The sequence below is a fragment of the Acipenser ruthenus genome, chromosome 10 (genome assembly GCF_902713425.1).
Source record: "Acipenser ruthenus chromosome 10, fAciRut3.2 maternal haplotype, whole genome shotgun sequence".
Classification (NCBI taxonomy): Eukaryota; Metazoa; Chordata; class Actinopteri; order Acipenseriformes; family Acipenseridae; genus Acipenser; species Acipenser ruthenus.
In genome coordinates, this window is record NC_081198.1 from 13,255,284 (window position 1) to 13,274,036 (window position 18,753).

The window sequence follows — 18,753 nt, forward strand, 5'->3', positions numbered from 1 at the left end:
GTTCTATGGAGTTCAAGTGAAAATGTAACACAAGTTAATAAATCTAATCAATCTATATATATATATATATATAACATTGTGTTTATTCACTATGAAGAAGGTTTCTATGTACATCAAGCATGGTCTGTTGAAGAAAATCCCCTTCAATGAAAATAAAATAAGGCACAAATATTTAAAAAAACCAAACATGGACTGCTTCCTAAAAAAAAAAAAGAAAAAAGCTGATATTTACTTATTTTGTATACCTACTGCACATAAGAAATCTGGTATTCAACTTTCCATACCGACAGGAAAAGCCTCAGATTGAAAACTGAACCTAGTTTTTTGTAAATCCTTTTACAAGCAAATTTATGGCTCTTTTTACAGACCCAGATTTGCAGTAGTTATGGACTACACAATCCAATTTCTCAAAAGGTAAAATCAGATATTTGTGCCAATCAGGGTTTGTGAAACTCGGTCTTAATTACATTTGAGAAGATTACACAGACACAAAAAAGCCATCTTTAATGATTTTATTTAATTTTTTCTTTCAAACTTTAAGTTACATCTTATCCCTATAATTTATCTGTGTGGTGGAGTGCAATATGTAAGATAAGAGATATATATGTACATGTATTCGGATACAAAAATCAGATGTTTGTATTCGCTCAATGACAAATACTATGCACTTATTTACCACCTCATCAGAAGTTGCGCGACATTAAAAAATGGCAACTGAAAAAGAGCTCTGTGTGATATAGATATATCTATCTCTATCTATCTATCTATCTATCTATCTATGGATATTAAAAAAACAAGATCAATACAGCAGCACTTGAGCCTCATTTAAACGTTTTAGACAGCAAAAAATAAACAAACCAGATTATGCGAGCGCACATAGTGATCTCTATGGAAGGTCATCTGGTTGTGCTGCTTTAGAGCAAGTCAGAATCTCATGGGGCAGAAAAAATGCGTAATTCTGAAATGCCTCATTTAAACAGTGCCCAACTTGCTGGAAATGTGTAGTGATTTTTATATAGATTTTATATAGTACATATTTTTTATTGCGACTTTGTTACGTGGACTGTAAAACGAGAATCAAAACGGTGAGTTTTTGCCCCTTCATTTTACATAGCCATTTCCACGTTTGTTTTATTTGAAGTGTTTAAAAGTTAAATTTCAGTTTGTTTGCTTCTTCAGCTACAAAAAGAAACCTCATGTTATTACTTTATGAAAATGTGTCTATGGCCACTGTTGACTGTGAAGGAACGGCAATGGCACGGAATGAAAAAAAGTTAAAAAGAAAATGTGGTGTTAACTATGTACTATTTATTTCGGGAATAAACGGAATAACGTTTAACTTGAACTGCTATTTGGCATCCTTTGTTTTGTAGTTAATTCACTGGGGTATAATAAGGCCTACACAATGTGTTCTTTACTCCTGGGATATCTTCTACTTTAACATTACATAACATCTTTCTGTAAAATAAAAGGCACACATAGGGGCCATGCTCCTGCAACCCTCCCAACACCCCCTCCCCCCCACCGCTATGCTGTCTCTGCAAGCATTCTGAGCAATATAATGGCTTTTATTAATTTTTGAAAACTAACGAATATTAAAATTATGAGCAAATATCCAAATATGAAAATCCTGTGTTTGTCCAAGCACTAATTTCATGAACCAGAACCACCGAGTTAGTGTTTTTACTGGCCCGGATACAATTAACACACACATGTTAAATTTAAAAAAATAAATAAATACATAATAATAATAATAATAATAATAATAATAATAATAATAATAATAATAATAATAATAATAATAAATCTTTTTTATTATGTTTTCAATTTCCGTGTATTTCTACTGTGTACGGTAAATGAAGAGGGCCCACATCTCTCTTTAAAAAAAAAAAAAAAAAAAAAGTGTCTAAGCGAAGCTTTTTAATAAAATGGCCAATAGTTTCACTACAACAGTTTTATTAAACCTGTGATGTCACAGAGGAAGTGTCACTGTCTTTGAGTCAGACTGCAATAGTTCTTTGACTGTCGACTAGAAAGACCAATGGCCAGATTTGTGGGTTATAGCAGAAACTATTTTGGTTATGTGACACAGTGAGTTGCAATCTAGGGGTTTAATAATATTTGTTTCTACATAACAGTACAGTATACAATTCTAAAACAAAAAGACTAGTCCAGTGCATCTCTCAAGTTGTTTTTAATAAACTATACTTCAGATACACAGGGGAGCGTCAGGTTCAAATGGCAGGGGGGGGAACCCTCGCTGTAGGTATTTCTCAAGTAGTTGAGAGATCCAGGAGGTGCAAGGCGGAATCTTGCAATGCATTCCTTATGATCATCATAAGACCATAAATCTAAAACTCCTTTGTAATAAAAAGAACAGATTTTGTATTTATTCAAATATCTATCCAGGATACACAACTGAGATGACACATCTAGTTTACAGTGTGGTCCAGATTTGAAGAAAGAATGAATCCCCAAAGTCCTCTTGTTATTTTAATAGACAGAAATCGGATTTAACCTGACCTTAAAGTCAACCTGAGACTTACCAGAGTGACAGTCCCTAACCAGTCTATGGTACAACATTTCCATAGAAACAGACACAAACAACCAGCCCACAGCAAATTATTCTCTCTAGAGATTCTTCTGCTGTGCAATTTTCTAGGCCATCAGCTCAGCGATGATATCCACTAACATTTTCTAACAGATGGCAGATTTCAACAGTTACACATGGACTGGCAGATGGAATGAATCTAACAATGAACCAATATCTAATTGTTCATTTCTTTTTACAATCAACACTGCATCAGTAGTGGGAATTTAAAAATTCATGGCCCACCAGCCCAACCAACAGGATTATTTTTCAAGATGACGCTATATGTACTGACATATCTGTACACTGCAGCATATGAACAGTAGGGCTAGTCAAGATTATTTGGTTTTGAGATTATTGAAACATTTACAATTTACTGCACACATGGTTTAAATTAAAAGGACAAAATAAAAGGCATTTTATTTATTTTGTATCGTCTTGCCTTCAATCTCCAATGCTGCAGACAACTGACAAATCACCGTTTGTCAACACCTCTAGGGGCAGAAGATTTATGGATTGAGTTCATTACAACTTAGAAAATCTTTAAAACTGCAAGAGTTTAGTTCATTGCAATAGGTACTATCCTGCAGACTATAATTATGGCTGTCCACTGTACTAACCACAGGATTTGTTCATTGCAACGGACCCAAATGTTTAACCCTTTGCGGTCCTATGACGGACCAGGTCTGACATTACAATTTTCCCTTTCCGGTCCGATGTCAGACCCTGTCCGATATCATCAAAAAGACGTAAAACACAGGTCTCTAGTCTAGTTTTTTCTCTGGAAAAAGCTGAGAAACTCATTCAATGGCCGAGTGAGACCGATAGGAGCCGAGAGAAGCTTAGGAAAAAAAAAAAAAAAAAAAAAAAAAAGAAAAAGGGGCGGATCTGAGCAACACACGTAGCCCCGGCACCACAGAGATAACACGGACATAAACAAACAAGATAGCTACTTTTGCATCCAGCGCTCAAAGAATATCACAGACATTTGCAGAGCTTTTTGAGACGTTATAGTAATAAAATAATGACTTGGATTGCATTATTGAGGAGTTTGGTGATAAAACAAGTGATCAGGAGATGATTTATTAGTATGCACGACTATGAAGAGGTATGTGACAAATACAGCGAACAAGGGGTGGGGCAGGGCTGGAGATGCAGTACTGAGTGTCCTGTTGCTATGCAGGGCCTTTTAAACCTGTTTTACTGTGAAAAAAAAATTATTTTAAACAGCGAGTCATAAACTGCGCATGTGAAAATAAATTGGACCTGATATGCCTGAGACGCGCTGAATAAATGGACCGCTAAGGGTTAAAGTTAACTGTGTAATGAGGCTGGGTTTGAGCCTCAGACACTACCTATTATAGGTTGAGAAATTCCCCCAAAATTTGTATTTAAAATCTTACCATCTCCAATTAGCACCAAACCCAGTACTTAGGGTTGTTTCAGCCTGACACATTCAAAATAAAATAAGAGTTACCCAAAGACCAAAAGGATAGTACCTAAATGTTTCCAGTAGGACCTTATGTCAGTTCCTTCCATATATATTCATGATTTCCAGCAGAATAAAGTGTCAACTGTATCACTGTAACTGACTCGGAGAACAATGCGTTCTCGTGAAATATTAGGCACTGAAGAGTAACAGAAAAAAAAAAAAATTATAAAACACATTAATAAAAGCAGTGTATTTGAACAACAACAAAAAAAACCACCAACAACAACAACAACAACAACATAGCCTACAGTAGAATGTTTTCAAATTTCACTGAACAAAAGCGACACTGCAGAGTACATTGCTGTGGGATTATTACTGCAAAGATTAATGGACTTGCTTGAGTTTCAGAAAACATCTTTCAGCCACAGTAAGAGCTATTACGAAGAACATGTGGGTTTTTCTTGTAAACAAGCCAAAAAGGCCAAGAGCTATTAATGAAAACAACACTAAAAGACAAAGAAAGAATATGGGGGAAGGGGGCTTAATTACACACACACACATTATTTTTGTATATATATATATATATATATATATATGTATGCACTTATAATAAAGTATTGCCGTATTCCCACTGAAAATGTGCCTGCACTGATGCCACATTTCGTTTTCGAAATTCACCATTTACAGACCACAACATTGCCGGTTCAATGTCGGCAATTTGGCGTCACTTACACAGAAGACTGTGATCAAAACATTGATGCCTTTGGGTCTGCCGTGGCATGCGTGATATTTTTCACTATACTTTCTGAATATCACAATAGACTAATGAAAAGATTGGAAGACATACAGAGAGAATTTAATCATCACTTGCTTTTTATTACGCACAACACCGCGTGTCATTAACTTTTCTACCATTGTGGAATACACATTAACACCACGCACAGTTCCATCAAGTCGTGCATTCATCTCTTCTACTCAAATCATCAAAAGCTCCCTTACTTTTTTTTCGGACCAATTACTGCCGCAGTTCTGCCCTGGATTTCTGCCTCTCTCTTTCGGTGAATACTTGAATCTAAATGCCTGTCAACAGATGATTTTCAGTAGTGATCTAAAGTAACGTGGCAGGACGTACAGCGATCTGCTGCAGACACATTTTTAGCCTTTTTAGAGACATCCATTTTCTTGTTTACAGTGTGTAGTATTTTAATTTTCTGCCCAGACTGCATATAGGTCACATGACAATCACTGCACAGCACTATGTGCATGGCGAATAGTACACACAGTCACTCAGCAGAGCTGTAGTTTAGTTAATGTGTTTTTTTTTTTTTGTATGAAATAGAAAATAATTATGATTTTTTTTTTTTTTTTTTTTAATTTAAGTATAACGAAAAAAGAAAATCACGGTATTGGGCTAATTTCACGATTTCTGCGCAGTCAATGAAATCGCGATTTACACAGGGCCTTAGAAATCTGCAAATCAACCATTTGGCATATGGTTAAATGTATTGTATAAAGAAGCAAACAAACCTTTCCAAAAATCTATAAAACATTAACAACTTATGACTAGAGAATGGGACAATTGTTGCGGGTGGTACTGCAATCAACCAACACAGGCAAATGTTTGCAAAAAGGGTAGGCTATTCCAAATGTGTTGGCTACAGAAATATAAGTGGTTATAAAAGGAAATGTGTGTGCCTTTGTCTTATTCAGTGATATATGGTATAAAATGTTGCCCAATAAAAGAACTAGTACCTAAGAACAGTAATTAATCACGCTGAGCTATATTCTCCCTGGGAGTAAACTAAGAAATGTGCAAGGGGGGCACTGAACACCATCACATCACATAACATGTGCAGTTATTAATCACTTGCCCACATTTTCAGTAAATTACAGTGGGAGCAGCTTGTTCCTAACCCTGCACCACAGATTACAGCATGCTGCCTGTCACAACAGCTTGAAGCAACCCGAAAAACCAAGTTTGGTGTAAATCAAAGATGGTAGGTAGAGGGTTACCTGTTTTCACGGAATGACCCATGCATAAAAACCAACACCCATTCTTTCCAATTAAAACTGAAACATAAAACATGAGAAGAGGATTCCAGCATGACACGGCCAGATTCTAAAGAGTCGAATGCAGAACTGTGTGGTCACCTCTGATATGGAATAATCAATGATTACACACACGGTCCAAGATAAAAAGAAAACTAGTCTGTCACATACCATTTGGAAATACAGATCTTTCTTGTTGAAAACCATTATAAAACTGCCGAGATATGATTAAAAAATGAGCTTCCAAGTCTGTGGCAGAAAGCAATCTTCTATCTTTTGTCCATTATATTGTCAGGTCTTAGCAAAGCACAAAAGGTACTTTAGCAGAGAGCTTTAGATCCCTCACATGGTTGCTTGGACATTTGACAGCATATTATTCAATTCAAAGTACAAAGGCCATGATTGCCAACTGGACAAATGAGCAACCTGTGCCTTTATATTTAAAAAAAAAAAGCAAAAAAAAAAAAAAGCTTTTGATTTATTATTTTTATTCATTACAAAATAACAAGTACCAACTGTTTAAATGTTGCTTGCTAATGGTTGTTCTACGACATATCCATACCTACAGAAGACTGAATTAAACCTACTTCACAGGATCCAGAAGCGACTAGGCTGCAGTATTGCCTGGCTTCCATTACTGTATTTGGACTATATGCAATTACCTGGTGACTAATTTCAGAGACTAAGAAATGTGTTGCATTAGAGAAAAGTCAGTTTGAGCAGTATGTCACTGCTTTAGAGTGGATACATAGTTATAACGCTCTCTTCAGTGATTACATGAATAAAGCAGAAAGGAACAGCTACCCAAAACTGCTACTTAAAACAGTAACCCTCCACTGCATTTGTAGGATATATTTATTCATGATCCATAAATGATCATTTTAGATGTAACAAAATTAGCTGTGATCAAAAAACAGCTTGATGCATTGTCCATATTGATAAAAGGCTTTGTCAAATAAAACGTTTCATCTGACACTAAAAACTATATTGGGTTATTTAAAAAAGGATGCGATTATTATCTAGTTTCATCAGCAGGTTTTGAAATTAACTGTACTGGACTGGACCGGAAAGTGCGACCTTTCATGTCAGACCCCAAAAACATTGTTTTTCTAAAACAAGCCAAGACAACTATAGATCATTCTGATAAAGGAACTGAAGTTTTAACATAAAGGAAAACCGAATCTGTACAGCTACATTTCTGAATGTACTTTAAAATGTATACAGCTACAATTACAATATCAACTCCAGTTAATTGCATTGCAGCAGAAATGGGCCTCACTGAAATCCGTTGTCTGAGTATTTTATTGAAAGAAATCAGAAACTCAGAAAATCAGACTAATGTAATTCATTCACATACACCACAATCAGATATCCTAAATACAGGGTTCATACAGTTTTTCTGAGTTTGACAATTTTCTGTGTTGAAAACTAATAACCAATTATAAAAAATAAAGTTTGAGCATTAACAGTTTATTTAACTGTATAATAACAAAAATCTAAATTATACCTCACTTTTATAGATAAGCTCTGGATCAGTAACCTTTCTTATTCAGTAACACAAGTCAGTTTTGTTATCTATAGTGAGTGTTTCGTTCTAAAAGCAGTACAGCAATTGAGTGTTCTAATCAATGGTCAAAAAATCTTGTGTCTCAATCATAGGCACCTAACTTTGTTAAACAGTAGGGGGGCAAACTGACGGACTAACTGCTGAGCGTAGAGAAGCAAATGTTTATTTATTTATTTTTTTACAATTAAGAAGCTCTAAGAAACCAAGCAAACCTTGCTGTTGTGAAGTTATGGTATTAGTAATTGCAAACCCACAAAATTGGGCAGATGCTTCTAGGTCTGCATTAGAAGGTTCAAAGGTTTGTTCGCAAGCCAGGAATTCGAAGATTGTTTTAAACCTTCGAAAGTTCATCAGATGCCGTTCACGCACTGTGTGTGTTTTTTCTGTTAACAGAAATCGTTTGACAAATGTGTGAATACTATAAATCACACATTAAATGTCACTCACATGCAAAATTCGATCTTTTTATTTGTATAATGCATATTACTTAAACAGAAGTTGTTGTATTAAAATCCAAACAAATCGTAGCAACTCTATATGGCACCGCTGCCGTGTATGGAGCAGGGTATAGTATCCAAAGCACTGGGGAGTACCTATAGAGGTTGTAGTGTTTCAGTAAAATATGTACTGAATATCTAGTGTACAAGACAGTGTAAGAAGTGCTTTGGTAGAATATGTTTGAAACATACACAATATAAGCCAACACTAATAATTTTAATTTCGAAAAAACAGAGCACCGCCTGTCCCTCCCCCTTCCAGCTCGTGTTATTATTATTATTATTAAATATTTTTAGTAGTAAAATGTGACTTAAATTAAGTTTGTTTTGCCTAAGTCTGCTGCTGTTAGTGCTGCTGCAATGTAAGCTTACACGCAAGCAGCATCAATTACACGTAAATAAACAACGTGTATTTTTATTTAAATTATAAAAACATGATTACTGTTCGTTAATGTATTTTTAAACTACATATGAATGTTTTACTCCATTTATACAAATATAAAAAAGTAGCTGTGGTGATGTCACCAGTAAATTATGCAAATTAGTACCATCGAAGGTTCGAACCTTCCTTCGGTAATGTGTTCTGAACCTTCGAAGGTCAAAATGTACCCTTCGTTGCAGCCCTAGATGCTTCAGCATAAAATGTATAATATGTACTTACTGAGCACGCATTAAATACAAATACATGCAAGTCTCTGCACTGTGCTACACCTAGAACTCCTAGTTTATTAAAAGGAAAGTGTTAAACAAACAAAGAAAAGCAAGTACTGTTCTTTAGAAGGTAATTATTCCCCAAGTAAGGCAGCTCAGAATACTTGCCATGTCAAAAGCACTGTTTTACAATGCAAAAAAAGACTTAACTGAAGCAAATGCAAAGACATTATTTTTTGCTGAATAAAACAATTTCCAAAGTATAAACATAGTTGCAGGAAGGACCTGTCAAGAGTTGTTTATTATTTTATACCATTAAAATGGTCTTATTGCTGTAAGAAATGGAGTCTTTGCCTTTGTGCCTGCTTCTAAATATGTTCCAGGCAAAAGTTAGAGGGCAAAACACTAATGTAAAACCATAATGTAACTGCTGCTAGTGCAACAAGTAATTTCTTGCTAGTTTTACAATATTTATATTTTTTACTTCAATATTAAGGCAAGTTTTACACTTTCTTCAGATAGGGTACATTATTTATATCTTTAACCAGGGCTGACAGTGCACAGAACGGTGGGGAGAATATAAGCAAACAGTTTCATTACCTTATGATTCAGGTGCATGCCTTTAAAGATTATTTATACACACACAAATAAGATTTTTTGACTTGTCAAAACGTCTTAAGCAAATTCCTACTTGTTTTGCTTGAATGAGTAGTACACAACAAGCTTCAATATGAAAGCTGCTTCAGATTATTACGTGCTTAACAGTAACATTTTATTTTGAGTTGTTGTTGAACTTAAACCCGTTCATGGCCCTGCAGCAACACAAACCTACTAACGTCCTTATTTAAATATAATTTAATTAATAGTTAATAAACCAAAACTAAGAAATTACCTAGCCTATATTTAATTAATCATTTTTTGTAGTATCCAAACTGCATCTTCTGTTGCAGTCACACTGCTGCTAACATTAGATGTTATGTCATTATGAATGCCTTCCCCCCTTTTTTTTTTTTTACATTTTACACCGTTTATAGGCAAAACCATACAGTTGATAGATAGACAGATAAATAGATAGAGTGGCAAAATATAGTTTGGCATTTCTACACGAATCATAGGAGTGGACCTGGGAGATGGAATTCCGTCTACAGACAGAGCACTTTCACCCATGTATATTGTATATGTATTTGTATAGATTATTTTTTTTTCTTCTTTTTAATTCTCTGTAGATTTTAAGGTCATGATCAACCTTAAAATGGGGCAATTCTAGTTCTTAATGGCATTGTTGTTGTTGCTTAGGAATATTTAGTAATTTCCATTTAAATTTTGTCAGGCCGTCCAAATAGCCACAATACACTGCTACCGATGCATTCTATGCAAAATCTTCAGTTTTTAAGACCCAAAATAGAAGGAAAAAAATAGGTATGTTATGAAATAAAACTGACATTACAAAAGTCTCAAGCAGTTCTGGTTCATCTCGACCAGGGTCTGTGGAAGTCACAAATGGTCCTTGGTAATGCCATTACATGCAATTAAAATTTCTATCTGTATTTTTCTTGTATAACATTATAAAATGATTTGAGTGGATACCCAAATTAAAAATATAACCTCCACAGGAATATATTGGATATGCAAAACCCTGATTATCTTAGCATCTGGAGATACTGCAGCAATGCCAGAGCTTGTTGTTTAGAATGCACTAGTTTAGTGCAAGCCTTTTTACACTGACTGTGGCCCAACACAAACTACATAACCAGCTTTCCGCAAGTTGTTTAGTTCTCATAATGAAAACTTTTGGTCTATATTTACTCACCCCACACACAATTAATGTATTTAATAATTAAGTGAAAATGGGGGGGGGGGGGAAGACTTGCTCAGTTTTAAATTTGGGAAAATAGTTTGGAAGGTTTTCGGAAAATAGCAACAGCTGTTGACCATAAAAGCCACTTACCGTCACCGACTTCAAGGTCATGCCGTGGTAAGTACCCATGGTATCAATCTTGAAACCTTCAGTTTCTAAAATATACAAAGGTTAAATTTAATATCCTATAGTAAACATGAATAGTATCTAGACATATGGAACCGAGTTGAAATATGATAGTTTCGATGTACTACAAGCTGTAATAAAAGGGTCAATGGGATGCAAAAGAAGGTAATAATGCAAGATATTTAGAACACTTTTTTTTAATTACCAATTTTGATGCACACATTTACACTTTTACAGCCTATAGAATATCAGTCAATCATTTAATAATTACATTTGTTTTATTGTGTGGAAATTATTGGATTCCAGGGGTGGGTTGGTTATTTAAAACATCCAACTAAAACACACATTTTTTCCCAAAGAGAAGATAAGCTTTCAATCTATTAAATTACACTTTCAATGGACTTTATCAAAAAATATTCAACGTGTGCATCACCATGACTTTTTTTTTTTTCAAAACACTATTATTTTTAAAATTATTAAATACATAAATAAATAAAACGCATTGTACAAATTAAATGACACAAAAATACTCTCTGTTATTATATGCGAGTTACAGCTGGTCTCAAATCCTGATTAGCGCTTATCTTGGACTACCTAATTTAAGTAAAGTAATCCAGGATTAGTGCTAATCTGTGGAGCGCCACTTGTGCCAATTATTCATCAATTAATTTGTCAATTAATTCATAGATTAATTTGTCAATCTGTCCATCAATTCAGAAGTGAATTTGGCAATTCATCAATTAATTCATCAATTCGTGCAGCAATTCATAAATTAATTGGTCAAGTCATCCATATGAAAGCCTTGACAGGCTTCTGGGTGAATCGATTGCTCCATGATTGACCAATTGCCAACTGTCAAGCTCACACTGTGCCAACAAGGCAACCAATGAGAATCCAGTCTAAAGCAAAACTACATCAGCTAATAACGGTAGTTTACTAGAAAAGGTGTTTCAAATCACTTCAGCCACCAGCAAAAAAAAACAACTAAACTTTACTTCGATGGTGTATACTGAAGCCCTGAACCACAGATGGAAAAAAACAAAACAAAAAAAAAAACAGAATCCGTCTCGTACACACACAGAACAGCTGCAACTACTGCCTTTAAATTACAGATACAAAACTACGATAATGATTCTACAGAGATGTTAACTGCATAGGGTAAATAGATATACAAATGTTTTTGTTTTTTTTCAATATAGTAACATAGTATTAAATGCACAATATGGATTATATAATTAAGGAATACATATGGGCTTCCGTAGAACAGTGCAAAACACAAAGTTATTCATTTTGATTCACAAATGAGATTTTGGGTAGTTTTCTCTGCTTATGTTATAGTCCCGATTCAAATAGTTTTGTTAGGGTTTTCTATTAACACACATTTGTTTAAGCCTTTGAATAGCTTTGATATTTATGGGTGACCCATTAATACTGGTAGCTATATTGAAGTCTTGGCAATTAACAGTTTTGTAGAATCATTATCATAGTTTGTGTGTCTGTGATTTAAAGGCCGGAATGGTATGTCTGATCGTAAATACACAGAGCACAAAAACCAAAACGTACTTGTAGACTATCTACCCCTCTCATCTCACTCTGATTTACAGCAGCCTGGATCCTGCTCTGCATCACCAGCTATACCCTGCCACTCCACTTCACATAAATTCGGCAAACTTCTTATTAGAATACTGCTTTTTTATTCATTTATTGCAATTTTACCATATTTTGTTGATTTATTGTACTTGTCACTTACTACATAGTAAAGCTGCATGTCACCTTTGATAAAGACTTGTGCTAATAATAATACTACTACTAATAATAATAATAATAATATGGAAATCCATCACAATCTTTCCATAGATGTTATCATGAGATACATTCTGTGTTTTATTTATTTTTTTCATCTTTGATTTACAGCTTCGGTATGCACCAAAGTAAACTTTTTTTGTTTTTGACTTGCAGCAGAGGTGATTGAAACGCCTTTTCTAATAAGATGCAAGGTTATTGGCTGAAGCAGTTTTGCTTGAGACTGGATTCTCCTTGGCTGCAATTTTAGTACCTGCTCCAAATGGCTAGAAATTATTACGCCTTTTTGCGAGATTGACAGCTGGCAATTCAAACTACTGCTTGGTCTGTAATTGTAAACCTCTCTGATTATGATTCTGCACGGCCTGTTTAGTTTTGTAAACTATGAACTACTGTACAGATAGATTCTTAAAATGAATTACAGAAATAAAGCAGTGTTTGAATTAGTACGCGGAAAGGCTGTTAAAATTGTGTTAATTTCCTGCCTTTTCCTTTATTTACAATCTGGATTTTTTTCTAACAATCCACAACAATGAGTGTCCTTTTGGGCAGGTTAAATTGCTGATACTTTCTAGTTTTTTTTTACTCAAACGGTATATGCCGAGGCATGGATCAAATATGTGCCCATGTTAAGGAAGCTCATATTTTGTTTCTTATTATTGCACATAGCTTGATAAAAGTATCAGCCTACAACCAGTCAAGAAAACAGAAAAATTAATTAGCTCACGAAAATGCTCAGATAAGACACTTTTAATTATAATTTATTGTTACTTAAATGTAGTTCCAAAATAAAAAGTCAGATTATTGAATTTTACAATTAATACAATGTCTCTCCGTTTGAAGTCGTACATAATGGCCACTAACTGTAAACTGAAACTGATATTAACGAAACTGAAACAGGAATTATTAAAACAAAAATAGAAATTGTTAAGAATATTCATAACTAAACTGAAATTGGAAAAAAATAGAATAGAAATAGAAACTTAAATAAAAAAGTTGCAACTGAAATAACCTTGCTAAGGTTTCTTCAATTAACTTTGTATTCACTTCAGTGGCTCCCTGAATCATTATTTCTTTTGCAGGTGCTACACTGACTTTGCATTAAGTCTTCTTTGTCTTTAAGTAAACCAGTTTCTAAATAAAAAGACTGCAAATACTTCTATAGGCTACAGAGAACAGCTCACCTTATACTTCTGTGCCAATGTCTGTTAGGGAACAACTGTTAAGGATGCTGTGTGGTCCAGTGGTTAAAGAAAAGGGCTTGTAACCAGGAGGTCCCCAGTTCAAATCCCACCTCAGCCACTGACTCATTGTGTGACTCTGAGCAAGTCACTTAACCTCCCTGTGCTCCATCTATCAGGTGAGATGTAATTGTAAGTGACTCTGCAGCTGATGCATAGTTCACACACCCTAATCTCTGTAGTCGCCTTGGATAAAGGTGTCTTCTAAATAAAAAATAAATAATAATAACAACTGAGCATAAGGTCTTGTGAAGAACAAATATTTAACAAGTGTGTGACTTTCATAATCTGTATTTAAAAAACAAACAAACAAAAAACTACATGGCTGCAGAGTAAAGTCTCTGGTTTGCATAATTGAATTGCAATGCAAATGCCCCCTCCCCCCTCTCTCTTTGGCTGTATTGACTGATGGATGTTACAGGAATCTGTGTACACTTCATTGAGCTAATGACTGCATCTGTCACAAATGTGTCTTGTATAACGGATCCGCCCACATACCCACTACCATGGTCACTGTCATTTATCCTCTGAAATGTACAAGCAACAAAAAAGGAAAACTGTGCTTTATGCTGTTTATTACACCATTAGTACCTCATCTGTCTTTCATCATTAAAGGTTCGGTATCAAATTTTGACCACAGATGTTCCCAAATTCCATTGCCTCCTGTTAACACTAACTTTTTTTTGCCAAAACACTTACAACGTATACAAGTGCTTTGACGACATTAAAATTGCCTATGGATATATTGAGGATAAGGACTTGTAATGAGGCTTAACAGCATTAAAGGTCAGATTTACCCTAGATCATTACCCTGTAGCTACTAGGACCACAGTGTTATCCTAGATTTCAGTAAAGTTCTTAGCAACACTTAACTGGCTCCTATTTTTAACTCATTATATTTGGCATAAAGTGAGTATCTATTAACAGTGTCAAATAATGTAAGTTATGTATTTAACAATTACATTTGAGTATTCATTTTACAGAGCTTCAGACAAGTGATACTCAACTTCTGCAACTTGATAGTGGTTAAGTCCTTACATGTACATTTCACCTGACATTACTCTTTAGAGGCCAATAAGAAAGAACAGTATTATATAGATGATCACCAGGGATCCTAGTGTTCCGCAATAAAAAAAATGAAATTCTGTGTTATTCTGCGAGTAAAATAAAAGGGGCTAAAAATTAGTTTTCTCCGCCACATTAACAGTACTATTGGGTAACAGTTAACACAGGAAGTATTTATTGTTGTTCTTGTTACACTTGTTGTGTCTCTGTGTTGTATTTTAGTTTATAACTTGAATTATTATTGAACTGTTACCAGTGTAACATGTGTAAGTCGCTTTGGATAAATGCGTCTGCTAAATAAACAAATAAAATAAAATGGTTACACTTTCAAACTCTAAGCAAGTTACAAGCTTACCAGTGCCATTACTCAATAAAACAAACAAACAAACAGGCAGTGCTCGCACTTACAACACAATTGGTTCCTGAAAGTCGTATTGTAAGTCGAAGCACATTTTCCCATAGGAACAATGTTATAAATTGGGGTTACATTCCTGACTCTTTGGCCAGATTATATATTTTTACAAAAATGACCTGTTATATTGTACTGCAAATATTTAACTCTTTACACTCAACCCATTGATTTCGGTGGTTACGCGCATATTACTCAGGCATCTACCTGACTTGTTTAAAAGTACAGACTAGGGGATTTCCAATGATATATATAGTGTATGTATGCAGTACTCCTAGCCAGAAATACGATCGCCTGAAGTTAAGCCCCTCATTATGTGACAGAGTTCACAGCTTAGGTTTCGTTTTGAGTCCATTGCTCTTATCAGACATTGTTAAGAGCAAATCAATTCTAAAAAAAACAAACAGTTACATGCATTAAAAAAAAAAAAAAAAAAAAAAAAAAAAAACACACAACGCTAAAGTGACTGAGTCAGGGCGACTACGACAGGTACTGCGGTTCAGACACCAAGCATGCGCACATGATGTATGGCTCGTGTCTCGCCGCATCATAAACGCCGTATCGATATCGTAGTCAGAGCAGGGTAATAATGCAAAAGAGGTTCTAAGTGCCATGCGTAAGTGCTCTCTCTCTCTCTCTCTCTCTCTCTCTCTCTCTCTCAGTTTCACACTGTTCTTTGGCAGTTGTAAAGCCCGCCGCACACAGCCCGACTCAAGCCGTCCCGACTCATCCCATCTGAGTACGCAGAGATTCTGCAATCAGTTGTGCTCAGTTTTGGTTTGACATCACAACTGAGTTTATCCCGACTCGGTGTCGCACACTAAGACTGAATTATTGACCACAACTAGATACTGGTGATTACTATGTATGCAAATTTAATTAATACTGCCCTGTACACATTTTTGTACTAACTTAGCCCAACATAGCGACCCTCACATTATGCATGGCATTGTATGCCGATTAGACGGCAGAGAAAGCGCCGTGCAAACGTTTCAGGCAGTGTTTGACTTTTTGTATAGTTTGTCTACTACACTTTAGCCTGTGGTAAATAAAATCCAACCTGTTGATTTTTATTTGACTTTGACGTTTTTTTCTCAGCGTGTGGATCTAGGGGCTTGTGATTTGTGACCTATTGGAGATCGAACCATCAGTTACTTCTGTTTTACGAAAATATAGGCTGCCAGTAGATTGATAATAAAAAGGTAAATTGATCATTTACCTTTGATCAGTAAACGCCTAAGAAAACTATTAAAATGTGCATATATTGGTATTTTTGAATCCGGGACACTCAGAGCAATTCATGACTAATGTATTTTTACCTGTGAAACTAAAGCTGTCAATATTCCGCCATCCTGTATTACAAGTTACATGACCAGCTACGTCACTTAAACCTGCTTCACCATTGGTGGACACGCTTATGACCAATCGGCCCATCAGTCAGGCAACCGCCGCACACAGACAGACTGATCACATCTGAATGAAACTGCGTCTGAAAAAGATTCAACATGTTCAATCTTCAAATCTGAAGACATCCTGACTTAAATCTGCATAATCTTGGTTTCAAGGGCACGCACACTGCTACGATTCATCCAGACTCTGTACGGCCAATTGAGAGGAGTCGGGACGGCTTGAGTCGGGCTGTGCGGCGGTGTGCGTTTCAAATGTCCTTGCCAAACTCGTTGACCCGATCTTTAGGTTTGATTTTTTTTGTTTTCGGCATCTATGAACAGCTCTGAATACTGAAGTAAACTTGAATACTGGAAGCAGTTTTATTAGATAGGTATGTTTACGTAAATTTAACCCTTTGCGGTCCATTGTCGGACTGGGTCCGACATTGCAATTATTCCTCACAGGTCCTTTGTCGGACTGGGTCCGACATCATTATAGCAACGCAATAAACTGGTGTCTAGTCGTTTTTTCGCCGGAAAAAGCCGAGAAAACCATTCAATTGCCGAGTAGGAGCGACAGGAGCCGAGACAAGTCGAAAATAAATAAATAAATAAATAAATAAATAAAGGCGTATCTCATGAATAGTCATACATGGTATGAGGTATCAGATAACGGGGGCGGTCTGAAGTAAACAAGTTGGCCGACTGAATCAGCGCACAGAAAACACGGACATTTGCAGAGCTTTTCTGAGATGTTATAGTAATAAAATAAGGACTTGGATCGCATTATTGAGGAGTTTGGTGATAAAAACGAGTGATCCAGAGATGATCGATCGGTATGTACGACTATTATTATTATTTATTTCTTACATAGGTGAACGCTATAGCAAACGAAAGGGTGGGGCGGGGCTGGAGATGCCTAGTGAGTGCTTTGTTGATACGCAGGGCCATTTAAACCCGTTTGACTGTGGAAAAAAATACTTTTAAAACAGCGTTTCTAAAATTAACTGCGCGTGTGAAAATTAATTAGACCTGGCGTGCCTGACGCGCATTTAATAAATGGACCGCAAAGGGTTAAAGCAAAAGTTGCCTGTGTTAATGTTTATATATTATACGTGTATTGATTTGGTTATTACAAAACAAACAAAAAAAGCCTGGCATGTTTACTGACCCTCCCCAAGTGTAAAATAAAAAAATCTCCAAAAACATAGAAAATCTGCGTTTTTCTGTGTTATTCCGCAGCAAATGAATTCCTAGGATCCCTGATGATCACTGCAGTGGCAGAGTGCTTCGTTATAGCATCCTTCAGCATGTATAAACCATACGGACATACTGCAGTCAACAAAAGAAAACAAAAACATTAGATGCACAATGAGGATGTGAAACAGTTCACTTTTACAGGATGGTACTTGAAATGGAATAACAGAGAATATTTGATGATCAGCCAACTGAATTAAGACAATAACTCTGTTTACTGTCCAACCCCCAAAAACTTAGAAAGCCAATTACCTCTTATGGAATATAAATTATATATATATATATATATATATATATATATATATATATATATATATATATATATTACCTCAAATGTTTGTTTGTTTTTGGAGCGGTACAAAACCAATACTGTACATCCTTTTAAAAATCAAAGCACAAAGTTCATAGAATAAACTTCCCAGGTTCCCAGTCCGTTTCCAGTGTTTCAGGTATTAGGAACCCACCTGGAGGCATGAAACTGCAATTCATTCTATGCCACAAAGTTATTAGAAGAAAACATCTTGGAAAATGAAAATATCTACAGCAAGGGAGTTGTGAGTGTTATGTTGAGGAAAAGTTTATTTGTTATTTTTATTTATTTTAAACATGAGGCAGGACACTAAAATACTTACAGATCAGTATCAACTTCAAATCAATATTGTGATTGTGCTGTTAGAAATAGAGGTATCTACGGACATTACTTTCAAGAGTTGAAATGTGTTGTATATTATTTTCTCTACCCTACTTAAGGATGGCAGCATACAGCAACACAATCATGAATAGGGTAAATTCAAAAGACAGAAATCCTCACTGCAATGAA

At 35.4% G+C, this 18,753-nt stretch overlaps 1 protein-coding gene across 1 annotated transcript in view; it reads right to left on the bottom strand.

The window, feature by feature from the left end:
- Positions 1-18,753, bottom strand: part of LOC117408151 (parafibromin) — a 90,780-nt gene that overhangs the window by 46,444 nt on the left and 25,583 nt on the right. The window contains exon 10 of the mRNA XM_034013160.3: positions 10,735-10,799. Within this exon, the coding sequence (XP_033869051.1) occupies positions 10,735-10,799 (65 nt within the window). The remainder of the gene's footprint in view (positions 1-10,734; positions 10,800-18,753) is intronic.